Source organism: Rattus rattus, chromosome 2 (genome assembly GCF_011064425.1).
Source record: "Rattus rattus isolate New Zealand chromosome 2, Rrattus_CSIRO_v1, whole genome shotgun sequence".
In the NCBI taxonomy this organism is placed as follows: domain Eukaryota; kingdom Metazoa; phylum Chordata; class Mammalia; order Rodentia; family Muridae; genus Rattus; species Rattus rattus.
In genome coordinates, this window is record NC_046155.1 from 23282336 (window position 1) to 23306341 (window position 24006).

The 24006-nt window shown below is 37.1% G+C and overlaps 1 protein-coding gene across 2 annotated transcripts in view; it reads right to left on the reverse strand.

The window, feature by feature from the left end:
- The window catches only part of Smc5 (structural maintenance of chromosomes 5), a 61920-nt gene that overhangs the window by 13641 nt on the left and 24273 nt on the right, over window positions 1-24006 (reverse strand). For both annotated transcript variants that reach the window (XM_032891722.1, XM_032891721.1), the window contains exons 10-17: window positions 23348-23502; window positions 18923-19036; window positions 15975-16069; window positions 14354-14486; window positions 11865-12038; window positions 11613-11782; window positions 6999-7122; window positions 6439-6561 (exon numbers count right to left, since the gene is read on the reverse strand). In XM_032891722.1, the coding sequence (XP_032747613.1) occupies window positions 6439-6561; window positions 6999-7122; window positions 11613-11782; window positions 11865-12038; window positions 14354-14486; window positions 15975-16069; window positions 18923-19036; window positions 23348-23502 (1088 nt within the window). The remainder of the gene's footprint in view (window positions 1-6438; window positions 6562-6998; window positions 7123-11612; window positions 11783-11864; window positions 12039-14353; window positions 14487-15974; window positions 16070-18922; window positions 19037-23347; window positions 23503-24006) is intronic.

Sequence of the window (24006 nt, forward strand, 5' to 3'; positions counted from 1 at the left end):
AAGGGTATCTACCCTATCTAATGCACTTCTAGACCAAGTATTATCACAGTCACTAGTACACACGTCAGACTAGCTTAGGAAATGGGTTACCTTTCAGATGTGATTGAGAGGCGCCGAGAAACTTGCTCAATGCTATATGAGGAGGTTTCTAATAACAAAACCATGTTTATTTCACTCTGTAGAAAACTACAAACTAATTTCCCTAAAAAATACAATGAAAACAAACACCCAAAATACATATAAGTAAGACGTTAATGCCCTAGTCATACCTCAAATCTATGTGATTAACATTTCTTTTTTTTTTTTTGGTTCTTTTTTTTTTTTTTTTACCCCGGAGCTGGGGACCGAACCCAGGGCCTTGCGCTTCCTAGACAAGCACTCTACCATTGAGCTAAATCCCCAACCCCCGTGATTAACATTTCTAAAGGACTTGGAAAACTGTTATTAACAAGGTCTTTGGGTCATTTAGTTTGACAACAAACAATGAAGATAACAAAAAAAAAAAAGGTTCTGCATTATATTGAACTGAAGTAAAAGTAAGTCTTTTTCTAATTACTAGTCTGAGAGAAATAAAATAAAGAAAACAAGTCAACGAAAAACTAGGTATGAATCTGAACAGAGATTTCTCAAACAAAAAATTTAAAAGGCATTCAACATCCTTAGCATTCAGATAAATGAAAATTAAAACTATTTGAGATTCCAATTTAGCCCAGTTAGAAGGCTAAGATCAAGAAAATAATGGACAACAAATGCTGTTAAGAATATGGAGAAATGGGAACTCTCACCATTTTGTAAACTGGTATAGCCATTATGAAGTTCGTTGTAGAGAAGCTGTACCTAAAAAGCTAAAAACAGATCTACACATGACCTAGCCATGCTACTCCTGGGTGTATGTCCAAAGGACTTGCTATCCTATAAGAGAGACACTTGCTCAACTATGTTCATGACTGCTTTACTCGCAATAGCTAAGGATTGGAAGCAGTCTAGAATATCATCATTGTATGGATGGATAACACGTTCTATTCAGCCATAAAGAAGAACAAAACCTGTAGGTAAATGGATAGACTATACTAGTGTACTATACTAAGGGAGGTGAATCAGACTGGGAAAGGCAAATGCTGCCTGCACATTCTGCTTTATTTGGGGATCCCAGATCTAAACGCTTAGATTGGAAATGTCTCTTTGGTTAAGAGCATTTGCTATTCTTGTAGAGTAATCTGGGCTGTTCCCAGTTCCCAAAACAAGGTTCACAGGCACACAAAGTACACATACATACATATAGGCATTCAAAGATATACACAAAGTTTTTTTTTTTTTTTCCTCTGTGTAGTCCTAGCTGTCTTAGAACTTGCTCTGTAGACCACCCTGGCCTCAAACTCGGAGATCTACATGTCTCTGCCTTCTGATTGCCACCACTGCCTGTCTTACAAAATAATAATAATAATAATAATAATAATAATAATAATAATAATAATACCCAAACAGACAGAAACATTATTTTAAAAACTTAATACAAAATATAAGCTGTATGTATAAATTATGTGGAATTACATCACACTGAGTGATAATGTTCCTTAAAAGACTATCTAACATATAAATATCCAGTGTCAGGCCAGATCCTCAAAACAACACGGATAGTTGTCACTGTCTTTCTCCCAGAACTTAAGGTCAGACACTATGAAGATACCATACACTTCGGACACAGGGCTTGGAAGAATTCTTAAAAGTATCCTCTTTGAAGATTAGCTCTCATATTATGGGAAGGAGCTATGCATGCTGCCCAGGGAGAAAAGTATTCAAAAGTTCTATCCAGTTGCTAAATGTGTGAAGCACACAGTGATCAGCTGGGCAAGATATCCCCAGTGGTGTGATGATGACATTTTATATCATTGGGATAGCAACAGCTATCTGACTGAACTTAAGGCCTGCTCAGTATGAGTGAACTCATGGCTGATACTGTAGGCCTAGACAACTACCCAGAGCTGGGGATGTTCCCCAGAGGAGAAATTACTACTGTCAGTCTTCTAAACTAAAGTAGCTTCTCACTGTACTCTAGAGTAGCTGTTACCCTTCATCAAAAACGATTCTTTTTGCAGAAGCTGGAGGCTTCTACAGAGATCTATGATTTGTTAAAATGTAGAGTAAGTGAATCAGGAACGCACAGACCCATCAGCACATCTATAACACAACACTTATACCTCAACTTCAGAAGATGGAGTGGAAATATCTTTAGAACTAGAGGACTGGGATGTTTACTCTGAGGTACTGAAATGTGAGGAAGAATGCTATAGCCATAAAAAAAAAAACATGACTCTACAAAACGTATATAAGGAGCATATCAGTGGACATGTCAAAGAGGGTGGGAAAAATGCACAAGGCTCTACACTCAGATGAAGGCAAGCACTCAAGCAACGGCTACTGAAGGATGAGACCTCTTATAGGCTGTCCAATCTCAAGTGGTCAGTCCTAAATGTATGTATGTATGAACATCGCCAAATGTACTCAGTATGTATGTATACACAGGCCACACACACAAAACACGTGTGTGTGTATGTATGTATGTTTATGTATGTAACATACAATTATAAAAAATGAGGTGATGAAGTTGAAAGGGAATTGGGAAATACTAAAGAAGTTGGAAAGGAAGTAGAAACTATGGAAATACAGTGCATTCATGCATAAAATTCTTAAAAATTTTATTCAAAATAACCAAAGATATGGGGAGAGAGGAAATAGTCAAAGACAGTTCCATGGTGGCTAAATAAGAAAGGAGCCCTGGCAACGATTCTTGTTGATTTTTGTTAGTGGAACACAGAGAAAAAAAAAGGAATACACACATACACACACACACACACACACACACACGGAATATATTTTTATAAAAGATTAATCAAAAGGCTTTATTTGGATTCCTGGTCTTAAATAGTTAACTGAGTATAGAGAAAAATCTATCTGTTTGGCAAAAAAGGATGGCAAAATTTATAAAACATCTTTGATTAGTAGTTCAGAAAAAAATTACGTTAAGTATATATCTTAAAGAAACAATTATTACCTTTTCTCTGAAATTCTTTCTCTGGAAAGTTGAATTGTCTTAAAAGTTGTACAGAAATAGCCTGACTAATATTAAACAAGAAAAAACGTTTCCTGAAAGGCCCTCTTGTGGAAGAAGAATGCTGTACATTCTCCTTTAATTGGGGATCCCAGATCTAAACGCTTAGATTAGAAATGTCTCTGGTTAAGAGCACTTGCTACTCCTTAAGGGTGACCGGGCTGTTCCCAGTACCCACACAAAGGCTCACAGGTACCTGTAACTCCAGGTGACAGACCCAATAAGGACAGCTACAACACAACCCTTATACCCAAGGTTCAGAAGACGGACTGGAAATATAGGATCTCATGCCCTCTGAGGCTACCTGGCACACACGGGGCACATACATACATCCAGGCACTCACGTATATACACAAAATACTTTTTTCTCTGCAACCCCCACTATTGCTAATGTGGTTTTTACAGAATCACTTTAAATTTGCTGACTTAGACATTCTAATATCTTTGACATACTTCCCCAACATCTACGCCAATGCATTTAGTCTGCATTTAGGTTCAGAGTCATCTGGGATTGTGTTTTGCTTTCATGCATGACAAAATCATGAAGGTTTACCTAACATTATTTACACATACATTTCTTTTTCTAGATTTGGAATCAACTATTTTCCAATGAGCTGTTTTAGTACAAAACAGTACTTAGAGGCCATGCAGATGAAATGAAGAGATGTGTGGTTTGCTTTGGGTGTGACTTCCTCTTTTCCTACTGAAACAAGAGTCCACTCTGTAGCACTACAGGTGTTCTCAAATTTACCCTGTGACCCAGCTCCTGAGTGTGGGCATTAAAGCCATGTACCACCATACTGGGCTTATCCTCCCAGCCCCGTTTAGAGAAAACATATTGTGAAGTTATTCTGGTCATTTCCAACTCAAACTCTTTAGGGGTTTTATTAATTCACATCTTTATTTATACTGAAGCTGTTTTCTTATATTTTTGGTTGTAAGCCTAGCCTTTAACGGCTGAGTCATCTCTCCAGCCCTGAAACTATTTTCTTTTAGGCTAAAACTGTAAGGGCATAATTTATTTCTTCACTTTTACAAAAAGAAAATCACAGATATTAACAGCTTAATTACTGAAAACATGTAAAGATTCTCTTTGAAATTCTTTAGAATTGTTTAGAATCGATCTTTTTTGGAATAACTTTTTTCTGTAAAGCTATGCTTCAAACTCAAAGATGTTAAAATTTACATTAAAAATTTTAGTAGAGAAATTATAGACATTTAACAGTAATAATCTTATTGATATTTCGCTATTTGAGATGGGGTCCATGCTGCCTATGCTAGTCTCAAACTCTTAAGCTCAAATGATCCTCCAGCCTCAGCCTCTTAAGTGCTGGGATTATAGTCACAAATCTGCCTGGCCTTAATTCTGTGTTTTGCAGCAGTAATTTTAGCACCTATATTTGTAAACAAAACATCCACTCAAGTTATACTGTATCTGCTCTTAACACCTCTTCTTTGTGTATCACTCTATTTCTACAAGTACTTTACATGATATTTAGATTTCCCTCTAGCTTCTTGGGAGAAGGGTTATCTATTGGCTCCTCACAATAAATAATAGCAAAACAATCCTCACTTCCATGTCTGAAAGTATCAACTTATAATACTGATAGTATCTAAAAGACAACTAGCAAATACACGCCGTTTTATCTGTAACTTTCACTCCTTTTCAGAGAATTTAGCTATATATTAGACTTACAACCACACAGTTAGTATATATAGAATGTAGTTCTTACTCCAGTATATTTTGTTTTTCAAAGGAATTTGATTCTTAAGTCCAGACAATGCAAGCATTAGACTGTGGTCTAGTCCACAGGTTGTAGGATTTCTTGAACAGTCTCTCTCCATTTCAGCTCTTTTCTTGTTGGACTGCTGAGCTTTCCACCATTACCAGGGCCTCCTCTCTTTAGAGAAGAAACTCTGCTGGCACTTTGTTCTGAAGTTCCTACTGACTGATGTTGCCAAATTATATTCTGGAGTTCTCACATGGAAATGAAGAATATGATTAGCTTTGAAAACCAATACCAAGAGATTATTTTTATTCAAGAATTCCTTGGATCACACCTGAGTTTATTTTAAGGGGGGGAAGTTAGAATGCAATGGGTAAAGAAGTCATGGGCAATACCAGAAAAACCAATCTTATAAGTAGAAAGTTTTGAATCACATAATAGCACCACAACTTCCCAAACTTAAGACAGGAGGTCTGGATACTGAATGCAACACATGACCAATGATGTGATCACGCTCATGTAATAGAAACTCAGTAGAACCCCTGCAGCCTGGTGGAGCTTCCTGCCTGGTAAACACAAAGAATTCTCAGGAGAGTGACACACTGCGATTTCTCATGAGAGAGCACAGAGACAGTTCAGGAGTCTCTCAGACATTGTTCTGCGTCTCTATGAAAAGTCAGTGTTGTTCAGAAGTCTGTGGTTTTTTAGTAACTCACTAACCATGAAGGGGTCATGGGAAAGCAGGGCTTTGTAGAAGATGGTCGAAAGTACAGATGGTCTAGGATCCTTGAACTTAAAAAGCCAGTGGACCAAGAAAGAGCAGTCCATTAGGATATTCCTTACAAATTGTTCAATTTGGTACTAACTATATATGGTTAACATCAGAACAGAACTGTAAGACACCAATAGGGATTTCTCAAAGTTTAGTTTTATTACTGCGCAGGCCTAATACAATGGATGTTTAGAATAGCAAGTGTTCTTCTATACTTGAGAAAGTAATTTAGAGATTAATATACTAACAACAAAAACAAAAATAAAAAATAACTGTCACCATCACCTTGATACTTATCTTTAGAATTAAGTTTGTATATTATTTAATACTTCTTTCCTCTGCACAATTTTATCTTTTACTGCAAAATGCTAAAGTTATGGCTGAACTGTAGTGATTATTCATCTACCTATACTTATATCCTTCAAGTATTGCTTCCTCATTAACAAATAATTTAAGTTTTATTTTATTAATAATGGTTATTATTGGGGCTGGGGATTTAGCTCAGTGGTAGAGCTCTTGTCTAGCAAGCGCAAGGCCCTGGGTTCGGTCCTCAGCTCCAAAAAAAAAAAAAGATTATAATTGTGCCCAAGAGCATAGGTGGACACACTAATTGTGTGCAATCAGCTTTCTCCTTTTTCCAGGTTTGAGAGATTAAATTTTGGTCATTGCCATTTTGTGGCACGTGCTTTCTTCAATGAGCTACCTTGATGGCCTCTAAACTTGAAAATACATAATATACAACAACTGGATACTGAAAATAACAGTAGGCGATGTATACTTTTAAACTGGTTTGAGGTTGGACCCTAAAATAAAAGAGAAAAATCTCTTACTTCTGTGACACGCAGCTGTGAAGATGACGCCATGTAATCTGCTTCTAACTTGTTCTTCTCAGAGATCACTGTAGTATTTTGAAGAATCAAATCAACTTTTTGAATATGCAAAGAAGTGCATATCTAGAAATAAACAAGCCATAAGATTTTGTTTTTATGTTGTCTAATTTGCCTAAGTTTTACAACCATGAAAAATGCGACAGTTCTCTTCTTCAAAACAAAATTATGAATCATGAAAAACTAACATCTTCCTGTGATTGACATCTCCATCAAACAGTTAATATAAAACTATTTTTTAAAACTGTTTAAAAAAGTTACTTCCTAAATATTTGGGTCATTTGAAAGAAAATAATTTAGCCCAGTGAGTTAACTTTTAAAATTCTCTGTAAGCATTAAAACTTAAACAAGCTAAAACTGATTAGAAAATCTCTTGCTTATATCACCAAAGCAGAAAAACACTTTAAAGTGATTATTTCTCATAAAGTCCTCCAAATATTACTAAATTTTAGTATTTAGCAAGTATTTTTTTTTAAAGTCAAAAATTAAGAAAAATATCTTACCTTTACAAGGCCTGTTAATTCAGTAACAAGTTTTGCTTTTTGAACATTTATTTCTTTTATTTTGGTACTTGCTTTTCGTTCTTCCTCTTCCAGATTGCAAGTATCCTGTTCCATCAGCCTTATACTGTATGACAGACACATGCAATGATGGAGAGATCAGAGCTAATAAACAAAGGGCCAAGTCCAAAGCCTTAGGTAATGATGGTAATCAGAAGTATAAATACTAGTTCCTAGATTAAGCACCTCCTAATACAATCAGTCAGGATCCAAACACATTGTAGACCTATATGACCAGCAAAGTCTAGTGTCAGTAATGTTGCTGATGCAGACTATGGGGTCACAAAGGAAGTTTGATTTCCCCACTGTTACTCTTCAAAAAGCAGAACTGGCAAGTTATACCTTGAAGCTTTAGTTTCATCTGTACACTGTAGATTAGAAAAGGTCCTCCATCTAGAGAAACTTGAAGCAACCCCACTAAAATCAGGGACTAGACAAGGCTGCCCACTCTCTCCCTACTTATTCAATATAGTTCTTGAAGTTCTAGCCAGAGCAATCAGACAACAAAAGGAGATCAAGGGGATACAGATTGGAAAAGAAGAAGTCAAAATATCACTATTTGCAGATGATATGATAGTATATTTAAGTGATCCCAAAAGTTCCACCAGAGAACTACTAAAGCTGATAAACAACTTCAGCAAAGTGGCTGGGTATAAAATTAACTCAAATAAATCAGTAGCCTTCCTCTACACAAAAAGAAACAAGCCGAGAAAGAAATTAGGGAAACGACACCCTTCATAATAGTCCCAAATAATATAAAATACCTCAGTGTGACTTTAACCAAGCAAGTAAAAGATCTGTATGATAAGAACTTCAAGCCTCTGAAGAAAGAAATTGAAGAAGATCTCAAAAGATGGAAAGATCTCTCATGCTCATGCATTGGCAGGATTAATATAGTAAAAATGCCCATTTTACCAAAAGCGATTAACAGATTCAATGCAGTCCCCATTAAAATACCAATCCACTTCTTCAGAGAGTTAGACAGAACAATTTGCAAATTCATCTGGAATAACAAAAAACCCAGGATAGCTAAAACTATCCTCAACAATAAAAGGACGTCAGGGGGAATCACTATCCCTGAACTCAAGCAGTATTACAGAGCAATAGTGATAAAAACTGCATGGTATTGGTACACAGACAGACAGATAGACCAGTGGAATAGAACTGAAGACCCAGAAATGAACCCACACACCTATGGTCACTTGATTTTTGACAAAGGAGCCAAAACCATCCAATGAAAAAAATGAAATAGCATTTTCAGCAAATGGTGCTGGTTCAACTGGAGGTCAGCATGTAAAAGAATGCAGATTGATCCATGCTTATCACCCTGTACAAAGCTTAAGTCCAAGTGAATCAAGGACCTCCACATCAAACCAGATACACTCAAACTAGTAGAAGAAAAACTGGGGAAGCATCTCGAACACATGGGCACTGGAGAAAATTTCCTGAACGAAACACCAATGGCTTATGCTCTAAGATCAAGAATCGACAAATGGGATCCAGAGCTAAACAAAGAATTCACAGCTGAGGAATGTCGAATGGCTGAGAAACACCTAAAGAAATGTTCAACATCTTTAGTCATAAGGGAAATGCAAATCAAAACAACCCTGAGATTTCACCTCACACCAGTGAGAATGGCTAAGATCAAAAACTCAGGTGACAACAAATGCTGGCAAGGATGTGGAGAAAGAGGAACACTCCTCCATTGTTGGTGAGATTGCAGACTGGTACAACCATTCTGGAAATCAGTTTGGAGGTTCCTCAGAAAATTGGACATTGAACTACCTGAGGACAATATACCAGCTATACCTCTCTTGGGCATATACCCAAAAGATGCCCCAATATATAACAAAGACACATGTTCCACTGTGTTCATAGCAGCCTTATTTATAATAGCCAGAAGCTGGAAAGAACCCAGATGCCCTTCAACAGAGGAATGGATACAGAAAATGTGGTACATCTACACAATGGAATATTACTCAGCTATCAAAAACAATGACTTTATGAAATTCACAGGCAAATGGATGGAACTGGAAACTATCATCCTGAGTTAGGTAACCCAATCACAGAAAAACACACATGGTATGCACTCATTGATAAGTGGATATTAGCCCAAATGCTTGAATTGCCCTAGATGCACAGAACACATGAAACTCAAGAGGGATGACCAAAATGCGAATGCTTCACTCCTTCTTTAAAAGAGGAACAAGAATACCCTTGGCAGGGAATTCAGAGGTAAAGTTTAAAACAAAGGCAGAAGGAACACCTATTCAGAGCCTGCCCCACATGTGGCCCATACATATACAGCCATCCAATTAGATAAGATGGATGAAACAAAGAAGTGCAGGCCGACAGGAACCGGATGTAGATCTCTCCTGAGGGACACAGCCAGAACACAGCAAATACATAGGCGAATGCCAGCAGCAAACCACTGAACTGAGAACGGGACCCCCGCTGAAGGAATCAGAGAAAGGACTAGAAGAGCTAGAAGGGGCTTGAGACCCCATATGAACAACAATGCCAAGCAACCAGAGCTTCCAGGGACTAAGCCACTACCCAAAGACTATACATGGACTGACCCTGGGCTCCAACCTCATAGGTAGCAATGAATAGCCTAGTAAGAGCACCAGTGGAAGGGGAAGCCCTTGGTCCTGCCAAAACTGAACCACCAGTGAATGTGATTGTTGGGGGAGGCGGTAATGGGGGGAGGATGGGGGGGAACAACCATAAAGAAGGGAGGAAGGTTAGGGGGATGTTGGCCCGAAACCGGGAAAGGGAATAATAATCGAAATGTAAATAAGAAATCCTCAAGTTAATAAAGATAAAAAAACCCCAAAAAAACAAAAAAACAAAAACAAACAAACAAACAAAAAAGACCCAGAAAACTTCCTCCATCTAAACTTGGAAGAAAAACCATATAACATAGAGTAATACCTGGCCCAGAAGTTATTTATTAATATAGGTTGATGCTGATATTGTTCATAAAACTCAATCTTTAAACAGGTAGAGCTGACTCAAGGTAAAAACAAAACAAAAAAAAAAAAAAAAAGAAAAATCAACACAAGGGTTAGGAATGGAGCTAAGTTGGTGGAATGCTTGTTTAATAAGCACAAAGACTTGGATCAATTCCTCACAACAGCACTGATCAGGAGTGGAGGTACATAATCCAGCACTTGGGATACAGAGGCAGGAAAATCACAAGTTTAGCTACAAAAGTGTAAGGCCAGCCTGGGCTACATGAGCTACATCCTGCACCCTCACAAATTATCATTAAAATAATTTTAAAGATTAAGAAACAAAGGTTTCAAAAGTTAAGTAATCATCTAGGATTATAGATATTAAGTGGCAGGATGAGTTAATACCAAAGGCTATGGTCTTTCCACTAAACCCTGGTGACTCTAAGGAGACAGAGAGGGTAGACGTAGTAGTCATAAATAAGAACCACAAGTACAGTGGGTAGCGTTCAAGGAAAAGTTGCTGGAGAGCAAATCAAGATTCTGAAGAACTAGGAAAGCCAGTCTTAGGAAGCGCAAGGTGCAGCCTGGCCAGACCCAACCAACATACCCACCCACCCACCCCAAACTTTTGAAATGGTATTCTGGATGCACTGAATGAAGGATCCAACTGTCACTCCAGGTCATTACCGCAGAATCACCACAAAGTGAATAAAGGCAGAAATAAAAGTAATAGGCTGGCAATAGACAAACATTCATTTTCTTCCAAAAATCATTAATAAGAAAGTCTTAAACAAGCTTCAACAAGGGAGTCCCAGGAGTGACACAGTAAAGTTTAAATTGTTTGTCAACAATTGAAGATAGGATTAAAGTGAAGGGTTGAAGATGATAAACAAGGTTAAAAATTGAAAAAGAGAATGCAGGAAAAAAGCTATTTGCTTTAAAAAAGATTAAAGGCAAAGAAATTTTCCTAATGTATTTTATTGTCTTTAAAAAATCTTTTCTAATTTTCCCATTTTTTTAATATTTATTTTTTGAGAAATTAGTATAAGTATTGTATTCACATCATTTCCATCCACCTCCTTTTCCTGTCTCCAACTCTCTATGGCCCAGCCCCCTCAAATTCATGGTATTTCTGTATCTCTCTGTCTCTCTAAGTTCATTTAGTGATTCTCATATGGACATGTATTAAGGATTGCCACTTGGGACTAGGTAACCTATCAGGAAGCTCTTCCCCGGTGAAAGCTGATTCCCCCTCTCTCAACAGCACTAACTGCTTGTAGCTCTTTATTTACAGGTGGCATCTTGTGAAATGTCCCCAGTCTATGCTGTCATATTTACCAGCTCACAACATAGCCTCAACTGTAGCACTTTCATATTAGAGGAGACCAGTAATTGTCTGATTGGACTTAGGGCCCGCTCAGTAGGAGACATTTCATTCCTGGTATTATAAACCGGACGAACTGCACCACAACTGCAGTTTGAACATTGATACTAAAACTTTAGAAATTACTATAAACTGCTGCTGACGTCCCACAACTGAACTCGTAGACACTCACTCATGCCACGTGGTTTTGAACTCCCATCTAGAGTTACAAGGTACCTTGCCAGCTTGGAGCTAATTTTCTGTTCCAGTTGTCTTTTCTTGGTTTTTCTTTCAAGAAGCTCCTTCTTCTTCAGCCTTAGCTCATTGTCTTTAAGCTCGAGATGCCTGTTTGTATCCCGCAAGGCTACCAATCCTGAGTCCACTGCTTCCAGCTTTCTATTAATTTCCTTTGGAATAGTAAAATTGTTAACAAAACTGTTTAAAGTTCCGAAGTCTTGACATTGTCATAACTAAGTCAAGGGAACCAACCTTTAGCTGTTCTTCCAAGTGTCTCCTTTGCTCTAGGTCCACAGTGACAGTGAGGAACTGGGCTACTTTCAGAGATGTATTACTAGAGATAACTTTATTGGAATAGAAAGAAGTTTTTAACACATACTTTTCTTCTGCTGTATAAATCTGTTTTAATCGAGTTTCTTGTATTACCTGTAATGTAAAGCAGGAATTCATAAACATTTAATAAAAACATAATTTATGCTTTAAATGACTAAAGAATTAAGAACAAAAACCAGGAGAATTCTAGAAGAACAATATACCCCACTTTATACAACCTATCCAACATCTCTTAAAATGTGGTCCATGTATCTTGTATAAACGTTTTGGAAGGACATACTCTAAGAGACACTAGGAACCAAGTGACCAGTGCTGAACTATTCTATTTCAGCTAAACCGTTTATGTTTTCCTCCCCTTCACTGCACTGTTCAAAGGTACATAATTTCAGACTTACTTTTTCCATGTTTACAATACCAGATGAAAATACTTTTCATGGAGTTCAGAGTTTTTAATTTGACCTTGGCTCTTCAATCATTTTTCTTCACTTATATAAGAGTTTTACAAATGAAAACATTCTAAACACTTCTAAACATCATTAGATCAGATTGTCTACTATCAATAGGCTGTTGTGATTCCCACCCCATCCCCCAGTCTCTGAAGTTTCATAATCAATACTATTAATACTTCTTTTACTAGAGAAATTCCTAGCCTAAATAAAGAGGTAACACCCTTTAAGCATAATAAATAAATAGTGTATAAGCTGGCATCCTAAATCTTGAGTTAATTTGAAATAAAAAGAATTCTCATGAAACAAGTTTTAACTGGGAATTGAACTGACACAGAATAGTAAGGGAAGGCATTCCTAGCAAAGGACCTTTCAAGATAAGGGAGCCAACAGACAACAGAACCAAAAGAGTTTCAAACATGAATGGGAGGAAGCTGCAGTGCCATGCTCTAGAATCTCAGCAGTTGGCATGGAGAAGAGGACTAGGAGTTCAAGGTCATTCTTGGCTGCATGGTACGTCTGGGGATAGCCTGAGCTAAGATGTCTCAAAAAGTATCCTTCCTCAAAAAGGGGGAAACAATCCAAAGAATAGCCAATAATTTCTGTTAAAGACCTGAAATGTTGCCAGGCATGGTGTAGTCCTGGCTGGCCTGGAATTCACTCTGTAGACCAGGCTAGTCTTGAACTTAGAGATGTGCCTGTTTTTGTCTCCCGAGGGTGGGGGATTAAAGGCGTGTACCATTATGCCCAGCTGAAAAGAACACTTTCACATACTGCATGTTGATCTCCTAACGATATAATTTCTCATTCATTCACTCAATATTAATACATAATTTTTCTTTCAAGACAGGGTTTCTCTGTGCATCACTGACTGTCCTAGAACTCCCTCTGTAGACCAGGCTGTCCTTGAACTCAGAGATCCATCTGCCTCTGCCTCCAGAATGCTGGAGTGTATAAACCACTGCCTGACATGACATCACTTTTAGCCAAAAGCACAAGCAACTGCTTACGAGTAACTATTTTTTGCAAAATAAGTTGGTTAGAAATGTCATTGTGTCTATTAGTGAAGTAAATTTACAGTCGTAAATGCTGACATCAGAACATCTGTATGGTGGTTATTAGAAAATGAGATCACTATCATGAACTACGGGGAAGTCTGTAATTAATTCTTAGCTTACACACAGTATCAAAATGTAAACTTAGTATGAAAACAAACAACTAGCCCAAGCTGGGTGTGTTGTTGCACAAGTGCAACAAGTGTAACCTTAGCGTCAGAGAGGCTGAGTAAGAAGAGAAGGAAATTCAAGTCCAGGCTCAGCTACACAGTAAGTTCAAGGAAGCCTGGGAACATGGTGCTCTGTCTCATAGGACAAAACAACCCAACCTTCACCCATACCCATGAGCACACACACATCCACAACACCCATATCGACACACTCACAACACACATGCTTACACTCACACATCCACACACACAAACACACACTACCCCCAAACCCCCTCCAAAACCCCCCCACACCCACTACCCCAAAAGAGCTGGCTGGTTCTAAGAGAGATTCGGTCTGTCCCTGCTTGCAAAAAAACTATTGGATGCATCTGCTTAAAAATAAAATTAAATTAAAAGAAAAAAGATGAAAAGTGGTCATTTGTGTATGGAGATAGTCTTCCACAAAGGCTTTAAGAAGGTAAAAAACTTACCAGAATAGACCTACATCCCAGTATAGTATTCTATACTTGAACGACTATCTAGGATGCAAGACTTTATCAAGTGAAGTAGAATCACCTAAGAACAGCCAGGCATTACAGATTTTAGCTTTATTCAATTCCTCTAAAATAAAAGTATTTATTAACTTGTTCTAGGTAACTTTCTCACTTTTGTTATAAAATATTATTTAATAGTCACAGTTTTACGACATATCACAACTTAACATACAGAGAGTTTCTACACCTTTACATTCTTACCCGTTCAATTCTTTCTCGGGTCCTTTCAGTTCCCACAGGAACTTCATGAATATGATATTGGCAGCAAAGGTAACTCATCACAGGATCGGGTGCATCAAATAACTCTCGAAGGTATGAAAAAAAGCCATACTGTCTGAAAAGAAAAGTGCTGATTTGGTTTTTCCTTTAAAGAGATGGTTCAGCAGATGAAATGCTTGCCTGGTAAGTACAACAAAAGCATGTAGGTGCAGTGGACTGGAGCTCAAACCCTATAACCCACACAAAACTGCAGGGAAGGTGGCACTGGTTTATAATCCTAATGGGGAGTTGGACAGTAGATCACTGGGATCTTAAGCAACACAGTCTGCCCCACTTGGTAAATTCCAGGACAGTAGGAGATTTTTTTCCTTTCCCCAACACCAACACACCAATAAATAAATAAATAAATAAATAAATAAATAAATAAATAAAATAAAAAAGAAAGAAAGAAAGAAAAAGACAAGCAGTAAGTAAAATACATAGTATGGGGATTTGAATAAGAGCGGTTTCCAGGGGCTATGTTTGACTACTTGGTTCCCAGTTGGCTGAACTGTTCAGGAAGGATTAGGAGGAACAGCCTTGATGGAGGAGGTATCCTTGGCGGTAGGTTTTCAGGTTTTAAAAGCCCATACCAGGCTCAGTTTCTCTCTGCCCTGGGCCAGTGGATCAGATACAAGCTCTGAGCTACTGCTCCAGTGCTGCACCTCCCTGCCAGGTGCCATGCTCCCCACCATGACAGCCTCGGACTCCACTAATCCTCTGAAGTGAAAGCAAGCCTCTAATTAAACCCTTTCTTTTATAAGTTGCCTTTGTCATGGTGTCTCTTCACAGCAATAGACAAATAACTGAGCTGGCCGTGGTGACACACACCTTTAGTCTTAGCACTGGGGAGGCAGAGGCAGGTGGATCTCTGTAAGTTCAAGGCCAGTGTGGTCTACATATTGAGTTCCAGGACAGATAGAGCTATATAGTAGGGACCTGTCTCAAAACAACACCCCCTCCAAAAATTAACAAAGAAACAAAGAAGAAAGGTGACTTAAGACACACTTTAGCAATGATAGAAGAAAAGGGCTTTTTACATTAAAAACAAACAAACAAACAAACAAAAAACCAGTGGTACTATTTTCTTCCTTGCTGTTAAGCCTAAGCCTTTTTTTTATAAGTGCAAACTTTTTTTTTACAAACTATCTTTTGTTGTTCCTATTTTTTATATTTGAATACCTAATTAAATCCAAAGACCAAATATTTACACATAATTGTATAAAACTGTATTGCTTTACATTTAGCCATTTACAGAAATTATTTTGGCTGTAGAAAACAAGTCACACTTCCTATTTCTAAGGCTAACTTATCCCTTTTACCTTTAGTAAAAGATCTCTTTAACTAATCCAATACTGTTCCACAATTTGAAAGATCATCTTTATGAAACATGAACATGCTACCCGACACATTCCTAAGCTTCAACATTTTCCAGTGTTAGACTTCAGCAGAACTCCAAAGACAGACAATACAGCTTATAACAAACATATTATTTGAGAGAGAATTAAAAGTTACTTAAGATTATTCAGTATTCAAATTGGTTCCAATAATACTTTCAGCTTACTTTAACTCATTCAGAGATCGCGAAGGTGCTTTGTCTGCATATGAAATCTTGGGAGCAATAACAGCATTTACTCTCAACTTCTTATTGTCACGAACCTGAGCACAGAAAAGAAGACAACATGAATTACTATGTGTTTAACTGAAATAATTTTTAAAATAACCATATTGCCACTGGAATTGCTAGGGTGATCAGAAATTTAAACAATGAATTATTTTTTATTTCTCTCTTTTAACATTACTCACCCTAAAGTCAACTTGCTACTTGAGAGACAGTCTGACTTAGTCTGTGGACGGGAATTCACTATGTACCCCAGGTTGGCCTCAAACCTACAATCTTCTGCTTCAGCCTGTCAAGGGCTGGGAATATAGGCATGTGCCTCTACTCCTAACCAAAATCCTTATCTTTCAGAAATATGCACTGAATTTTCAGATGAAATAGGATTGTCTAGGAAAAATATGCAGATGGCAGAGCTATACTTTCATTAATAGTATATTATCTTGTATGGGGTTTACCTATCTGCAAATAATGATTACATACTCTAAGCCAAGTTTTAAACAATCATTTTTAAAGTAACTGTACAACAAATTTGAGGGATGGAACTAAGTAAGATCTGAGTTAATGTGACTTATGACCTGAGGACAACATCCCCTTAACTAGCAGGAAAGATACAGGAATGAAAATTTAGGTAGAAAGATGTAGTCTGTGGCTTGAAAAAAAAATCAGAGGATGGCACTTGGAGTGACTAGAATGGCTATATAAATAAAAGAATAATTCTCAACAGGATGCTGTCGAGTGAGAAGGTTTAGAATACTTAACCTGTTTCAACCTTTGGTTGATCACTCAACTATAAATGCATGGAAAAATTCCAGTGAACCATGAGAATGCAATAGAAGCCTTGGGGTTGGGGGTGGGGCACTGAATGGGAGAGGCTAGAGAGATGACTCAGTATATAAAGTGCCTGTCATGAGTTCATAACCCTAATATTCACATAAAGCTGGGTAGAGCAGCATGTATCTATCTATAACTAAAGCACTGGTTAGGCAGAGACACAGAATCCATAGAACTTACCAGCTAGCCAGCCTAGCCAACCAGTAAGCTCCATGTTAAGTAAGAGACGCTGTTACAGATTAATGTGGATGGAGAGAAGAAAACACCAACAGAGCAGAGTTCTCTCAGCCCTCATCAGAGATGCTGCCTCCTGCAGTATTTGGTAATTAACAAAGAAACAGGACAATGTGCGCAGAGTGACAGATGTTGAAGCATTTAGCCCAAAGTTTATCACAAACTCCTCCCTGACTCAAGGCTTAGGGATGGACACAGAGAAGGAATGGAAAGATTTTAAGAGCCAGAGGTGATGAATGACTCCAAGGAAACGGTGTCTTCTAGACCCCAGAGGACTGACTGATACACATATGAACTCCGAGACTGTGTCAGCACAGGGGCCCTGCACAGGCTCAAACCAATCAAAATGCCAGCAGAGAACAGGGAAAACGGCCATAAAGTTCTACCCCTAACCAAGAAGCTATTTGCAATTGGTACTTGCTAGGAAATGATAAATCAGTTGTTTCTGGCTTTTTTTTTTTTTTGGTTTTATTGATTTTTTTTCCTTCTATTTTACCCATTTGTCCAGCCCCTTTTTGTTTGCTAAGAGAGAACAGGAAGTTGGATTTGGGAAGAACTGGGGACAGTATAAATATCATTAAAATATACTGTATAATTTTTCCTTTTATTGTTGCATAATTTTTTAAGCAAAAATTTGAAAAAAAATTACTCAATGAAGTTAACTTTGAGATACACGAGAAACAAAAGTTGGAGGGGCTCAGTGATGCATGCCTGTAGTTCCAAACAATTAGGGAGAGGCTGAAGCAAGAGGATCTTTGGAGTTCAAGGCCTGCCTAAATACAAAGCAAGAACTACTTCACAAACAAAACAGAACACCTTCTCACTGAATCTTAATATATAAACAATTCAAAGTGAATTTTAGAACTCCATTTTGAATAGTTAAAGGCCGTGGGATGGTTGGAATAAGATTGGCCCCTATAGGCTCAGATATTTGAATGCTTAGTGGATGGCTTTACAAGTATGGCCTTGTTGCAGTAGTTATGGACTTGCTGGAGAAATCTGTCACTGGAGGTAGGCTTTCAAATGCTCGAGCCAGACCCAATGTCACTCTCTTTCTGCTGCTTGCTGATCCAGATTTAGAACATTCAGCTACCACAGTACCTGCCTGTGTGCTACTGTGCTTTCTGCAATGATGATAATGGACTAAACCTCTGACCAATCCCAATTAAATGTCTTTAAAAGAGTTGCTGAGGTCATGATCTCACAGCAACAGAAACTAAAGAGACCAGAAAGCAAACATTTAACAAAAGATATGTAACACATACATTGGGCTGGGGAGAGTGTTTACAGTAAAATGTGGGCCTCATAAGCACAAGAACCTGAGTTTGATCCCCAGAGAACAAATAAAGGGGTAGGAGATAGAGCTGAACACTTGCAATTCCAGGGCTGGGGAGGTGGAGATGGGCAGACCTTTCAGACTTCTCTACCCTAACTGATGAGTTCTTGGTGAGTAAAAAATTTGGTCTCAAAACAAAACAAAGAACCCAAAAACCCACCCCCACTCCAAAAAGAACCCAAACTAAACCAAAGCAGTAACACCACCACCAAAAAATCCAAACCCAACCCCCCCTACACACACACACACACACACACACACACACGCAGAGCAAAAGGTAAAACACTTTAGACAGTAGAATGGAGGAGTTTCATTTGTGATTGACAGATTAACATTCTAAAATTTCTTTTGTGTTTTTTAACATAAAAGAGTAAGTATATTGATGATAAAAAAGATATTATTTCAGAAAACACACAGAAACTACAAACCCAAAAAGGAGACAATCAGAAGGTGCCCGGTCAGTCATAGTGTATTACTGATTAGTACTTGCCTCTCTGAGGAAAATCTCCATATCTTCTTGACTTTCAAACACAAAGGCTCTTAAGTCATTTGATGAAATATGATTTTCAACATATTTTGCATTTTTATTATCTTTCATATTAATCTATAAAAAAAGAAATTAGTTTTCCTGAAATGCACTGATTATTAAGAATGCATACACATATATCTTGGATTCTATTTAATTAGAATAAATTTACTGTTAAGTAATTTCAAAACATTCCGTTTGCTACTCAGAACCATATGCATGAGGATCTGCTCTACAAAGAGCTTTAAATTTTCGTAGGAACAGCTTTAGTATCCTTCTGGTTAAATCACGTAACCAGAATACAAATACAAACAGTTCTCATTTTCCCCAAACTTCATATTTTTCTCAATCTTGACATAAATTTCCTATTCTATTTGGTACAAAACCATAACAAAGCCTTCCTTAGACTCATGGAAAAACTTATCATGGAAATTAGCTATCAGAGCCTTTGAGAAGTCAAAGGTTTGCATCGCTCCAACATAAATAAATTTATTTGGGGTATTTGGGTTTTTCTACTATGAAATTGTACTTCAACTCATTAAGTGGCTTGTGCTGTCCCCACATCAACCTCATAGGTGCTGGTATTACAGGCAAGTACCACCATACACAATTGTACTAATGTGTTTAAAAGATATTTACTAATTAGACAGTACTCCCATAGTAATCCTATGGGAGATATTAAGATAGTTAAGAGAACTCTTTCAAGAATACTGTCTTTATTATCACGAATAAGCAAAATGAAAAGCCCTCATACAGTTGTCATTAACAATGGCACTAGAAAACACTGCCTATTAGATTTTACAGGAGAGTCTGATGAACGACAAGGTATTTACATAGGATGCTATACCATGAACCATGCTATTTTTTTTTAAAGGTTTATTTGTTTATTTTATGGATGCGAGTACACTGTTGCTCTCCTCAGACACACCAGAAGAGGGCACTGGATCCCAATACAGATGGTTGTGAGCCACCATGTGAACCATGCTATTTTTAACTAGAACTCTGATCTCTCCATGGCTCAGTTGGAGAGCACTTGTTTACTATGCATTAGACCCTAGATTCAATTTCCAATACAGCTCAATAAAAAAGTATGTTCTTTAAAAACAAAAGGGTTGTCATATAAACACTGACCAATACTATTCTCTAGAAAATATTAAGTGTGGAAAAATGGGGATGCAGACATCAAACACTATAAAATGATTATCCAAGTACATATACTACAAACATCTGGTGTTTGTCATTTCACTTTTTTTCACATTTAATTACCTTATGGTAAAAAGTGCAAATTAAAGAAAATGTAAGCTGATGTCCACTTCAACTTCCAGAATGGATAAAAGTTGCTATGGATTAACCAGTATAGAACTTGGATCTCATGTTTTGCCAGGGTGAAATTTATTAGACGTATCTTTCCATTTGAGCACTAAAAGCCTTCATCTTGTGTAGACAGTTCATGACATAGCCATTACATTTTTGAAATCTCACAAATATTTATTTTGGTTATTACCCAACTTGTGACATTCTAAAAGTGAATGATTTATCTTTTCTTTTCCAAGGCATAATACATATCCTCAAGTAAAATTAATGTAACATATTGGTTCTTTAGCTTTCTGTTTCTTAGAATACTGCTCTGTTCTTTCTGTTATTCAATGGAAATAATATTTGTCAAAGAATTTTACAGTTACACCTTTATAAAGTGGTAAGATACAGACTGGCAAGTACAGTAGACATACACATCTTCAGATCACCCGGTTAATGTAATTTCCTGTTTTACAATTTTTAAATGAAAAATTTCTATATGCCCTATTTAACCTGTTTTATAGTTCATTAAGTGTCACATATTACTCATTCTTCTTTATAGCCCTAACCTATAGCTCTGTTTGTATGTGTATTTATATGTGCAGGTTCACATGTACGTATGTCAGTGGAAGTCAGAGGACAATTATCTTTGCCCCTCAGATGCCATCCAAATTCTTTTCGAAACAAGATCTCCTGTTGGCCTGGTACTCACTAAGAAAACTAGAGTGGCTGGCAGAGAACCCCAGAGATCGCACTGCTTCCACTCCCCTACTGCTAGGATTGTAAGCACACCCCCATGGCTGCTTTTGCACCGGGCTCTGGGGGATCAAATTCAGTTTCTGCAAGCACTTTACTAAATGAATTATCACCCCAGACTCCACAACAGTATAAATGGTTGTACTATATTCCACTATGAAAATAAGAGGTGATTTATCTTACATACCAATATCTTTATAAATTTTCTTCCTTATGCACATTAATTATGTTAATACAAGGTATAATTGTGATTATAAATATTCTATGATAATTAAAAATAATATCTATAACTCTTTCCTACACTTTCCAGTTCTAGACTGGAGTTGTTAGAAATAAATGATGGAACTGGAACTTTGACAAGCTATCTGACATTTTCAATGTACATACTCAACTTGCCAAAGGGGATTCATTTTCAAGTAGAACTGAAGGGTTAGGTAAATATACATATAGAACTGGATGGAAGGAGAAGCTAGAAGGTGAAAACTGACTGGAAGGAAGTAGAGTGCAACTTGTTTTAAATTCCCAGGTATAAATATACGCTAGCTAGTGATATGACCTGGTGATGGGCCAGTTAGACAATGAGATGGCAAACCTGATTAAGTTCTGAACTATTACTGAGGTTGTTGGTTTTTTTTTTTAAATGAGCAAATACTGTATTTGCAGTATAACTTATAGCAAGGATTTTTTTTTTCAGTCCTTATTAGATCAAAACAACGTGAATATACTAAATATAAATTCTCCTCTTAATTTTGGAACAAAAGGTTCTCTTTGATGTTGGTTCTGTTCAGTTTTAGAGGACAGGGTTCTACTATGTTATCCAGGCTAGGATGTAACTTGTTATGTAGCCGAGGTTACAGCATCAAACTCTTAATCCTCTTGTCTTAGCTGCTCAAGAACTGAGATTATAGGCACATATAACTGTGAAGAAAAGAAATACTACAAATATGAATCTTACTAATATTAACATGTAATAAGAGCTAAATCGATGCTATTATTAATAAAGTAAATGTTAGAGAAAATAGACCTTGTCATGACTTCTACAAAGATCTATTATTACCAAAGAAAAAATATCTAGTTAAAACAATTCTTATGTTATTTGGGGAATTCTAATATTGTGTATTTGTATCTAGTATATCACTATTAAGTGTTTTCTGGGGCTGGACAGATGGCTCAGCAGTGAGGAGCACCAGCTGCTCTCCCAGAGGTCCTGAGTTCAATTCCTGGCAAGCACATGGTGCCTCACAACCATCTGTAATGAGATCTGATGCCCTCTTCTGGTCTGCAGATGTACATGCAGTTAGAGCACTCAAAATAAATAAATGTTGAAAAACGAAATGTGTTTCCTTATTCTTATATCCCTTTATAAAGCCAAACTAATCACCTGAGAGTTTGATAGAAATTATCCCACTAAATTCATGACCAAACTTCACTAAATTGCTACAGCTTTTTGATGACCCAGTCATCAAAGCTATCAATTATTTTATATTAATTACTTGCTTCATTCACAAAATCCTCAGAGTGATCTTTTTTTTTTTTTTTTTTTTTTTTCGAGTTGGGACCCGAACCCAGGGCCTTATGCTTCCTAGGCAAGCCGCCTACCACTGAGCTAAACCCCAACCCCTCAGAGTGATCTTTTTTTTTTTTTTTTTTTTGAGTGATCTTTTAATATAGATAATTTTCTTGCCTTATCTTGTCAAGCATCCCTTATTAACATTTTTGTAGCAGTTTACCACTTCTTAAGTAGTTTTTAATCTAATACTATAACCTAAAACCTAGCCAAGCAACCTTATTTTATATATGATCTTAGTTAGAAAATACCCAGTTTCCTATCTTTTTATAGGGCATGTATACCTGTGTGTGTGTATTTATGTATATGTATGCCAAAGGCTGATGTCAGGTGCTTCCCTTAATTTGACTCCAATTTATCTGGTTTGAGAGAAGGTCTCACTGAATCTGGAGCTGTAAATTAAGCTATACCGGTTGGCCAGAGATCCTGTCTGCCTCCTCACCATCTTTCCCCCTCACTTTATTTAAGTTTTGATAACTAACCTAAGGTTTTCATGGTTGCATGGCAGTACTTCATAGAGTGAATCATCTCTCTGGTCCCCTAGTTTTCAACTGCTTTCTAGAAAAAAAATCAGTTTATAAACCACGATAGCTCAAGCGCACTTCAGAAAGCTTATCTATGGATTCAACCCCATGGTGATTACAAATGCAATGAAGAAAACCAAGGTCTTAACAAGAATAAGGTTTCTTATACCAAAAAAAAAAAAAAAAAATTACAATAACCCTAATATAAAAACTAACGGATGTTACAAAATGAATAAAATTTCTTACCGTGAGCATTATGGGCTCACAGACTCTTTGTTTAAACCTGTCTCTGTTATTTCTCAGCCACAAGACTGCATCGTACGTATCCCGGTACCTCTGTCTCAGCTTATCTTCCTTCTGATTCATAAGATTGTCAAAACGTGTGATATGATCACTCACACCTGTAATTGGAAAGAGAAGTATCACTTCTATGAAAGCATTTGTATAAAACTTGTAAACAATACAGAATATCTTAAATATAAGGGTTATAAATATCACTCAGGACAAACACTTCAAAGTCTTTCTAAAATTACTTAGCACCTCAGATAAAAAGTGTCCTGAAGCTTCTGAAAAGCAGGACACCTGGAAATAGAAAAAAAGAAGACAGTGGCAAGGGGCACGAGTGTTTTGTCTTCTTCAGAGAATAATCACTTTGATGTGGAAGTGAATTTATTACAAAATCAATAAAGAGAGATACTAAATTTAAAATGTTCTTAAATAATACAAAAACACTGAAATTAATCTTCAATATTTCTTCTTAAAAAGTTATCTACAGGGGTTGGGGATTTAGCTCAGTGGTAAAGCGCTTGCCTAGCAAGCGCAAGGCCCTGGGTTCGGTTCCCAGCTCTGGGAAAAAAAAAAAAAGTTATCTACAAATCTAAGAAAAATAAAGAGAAGGTGGGTGG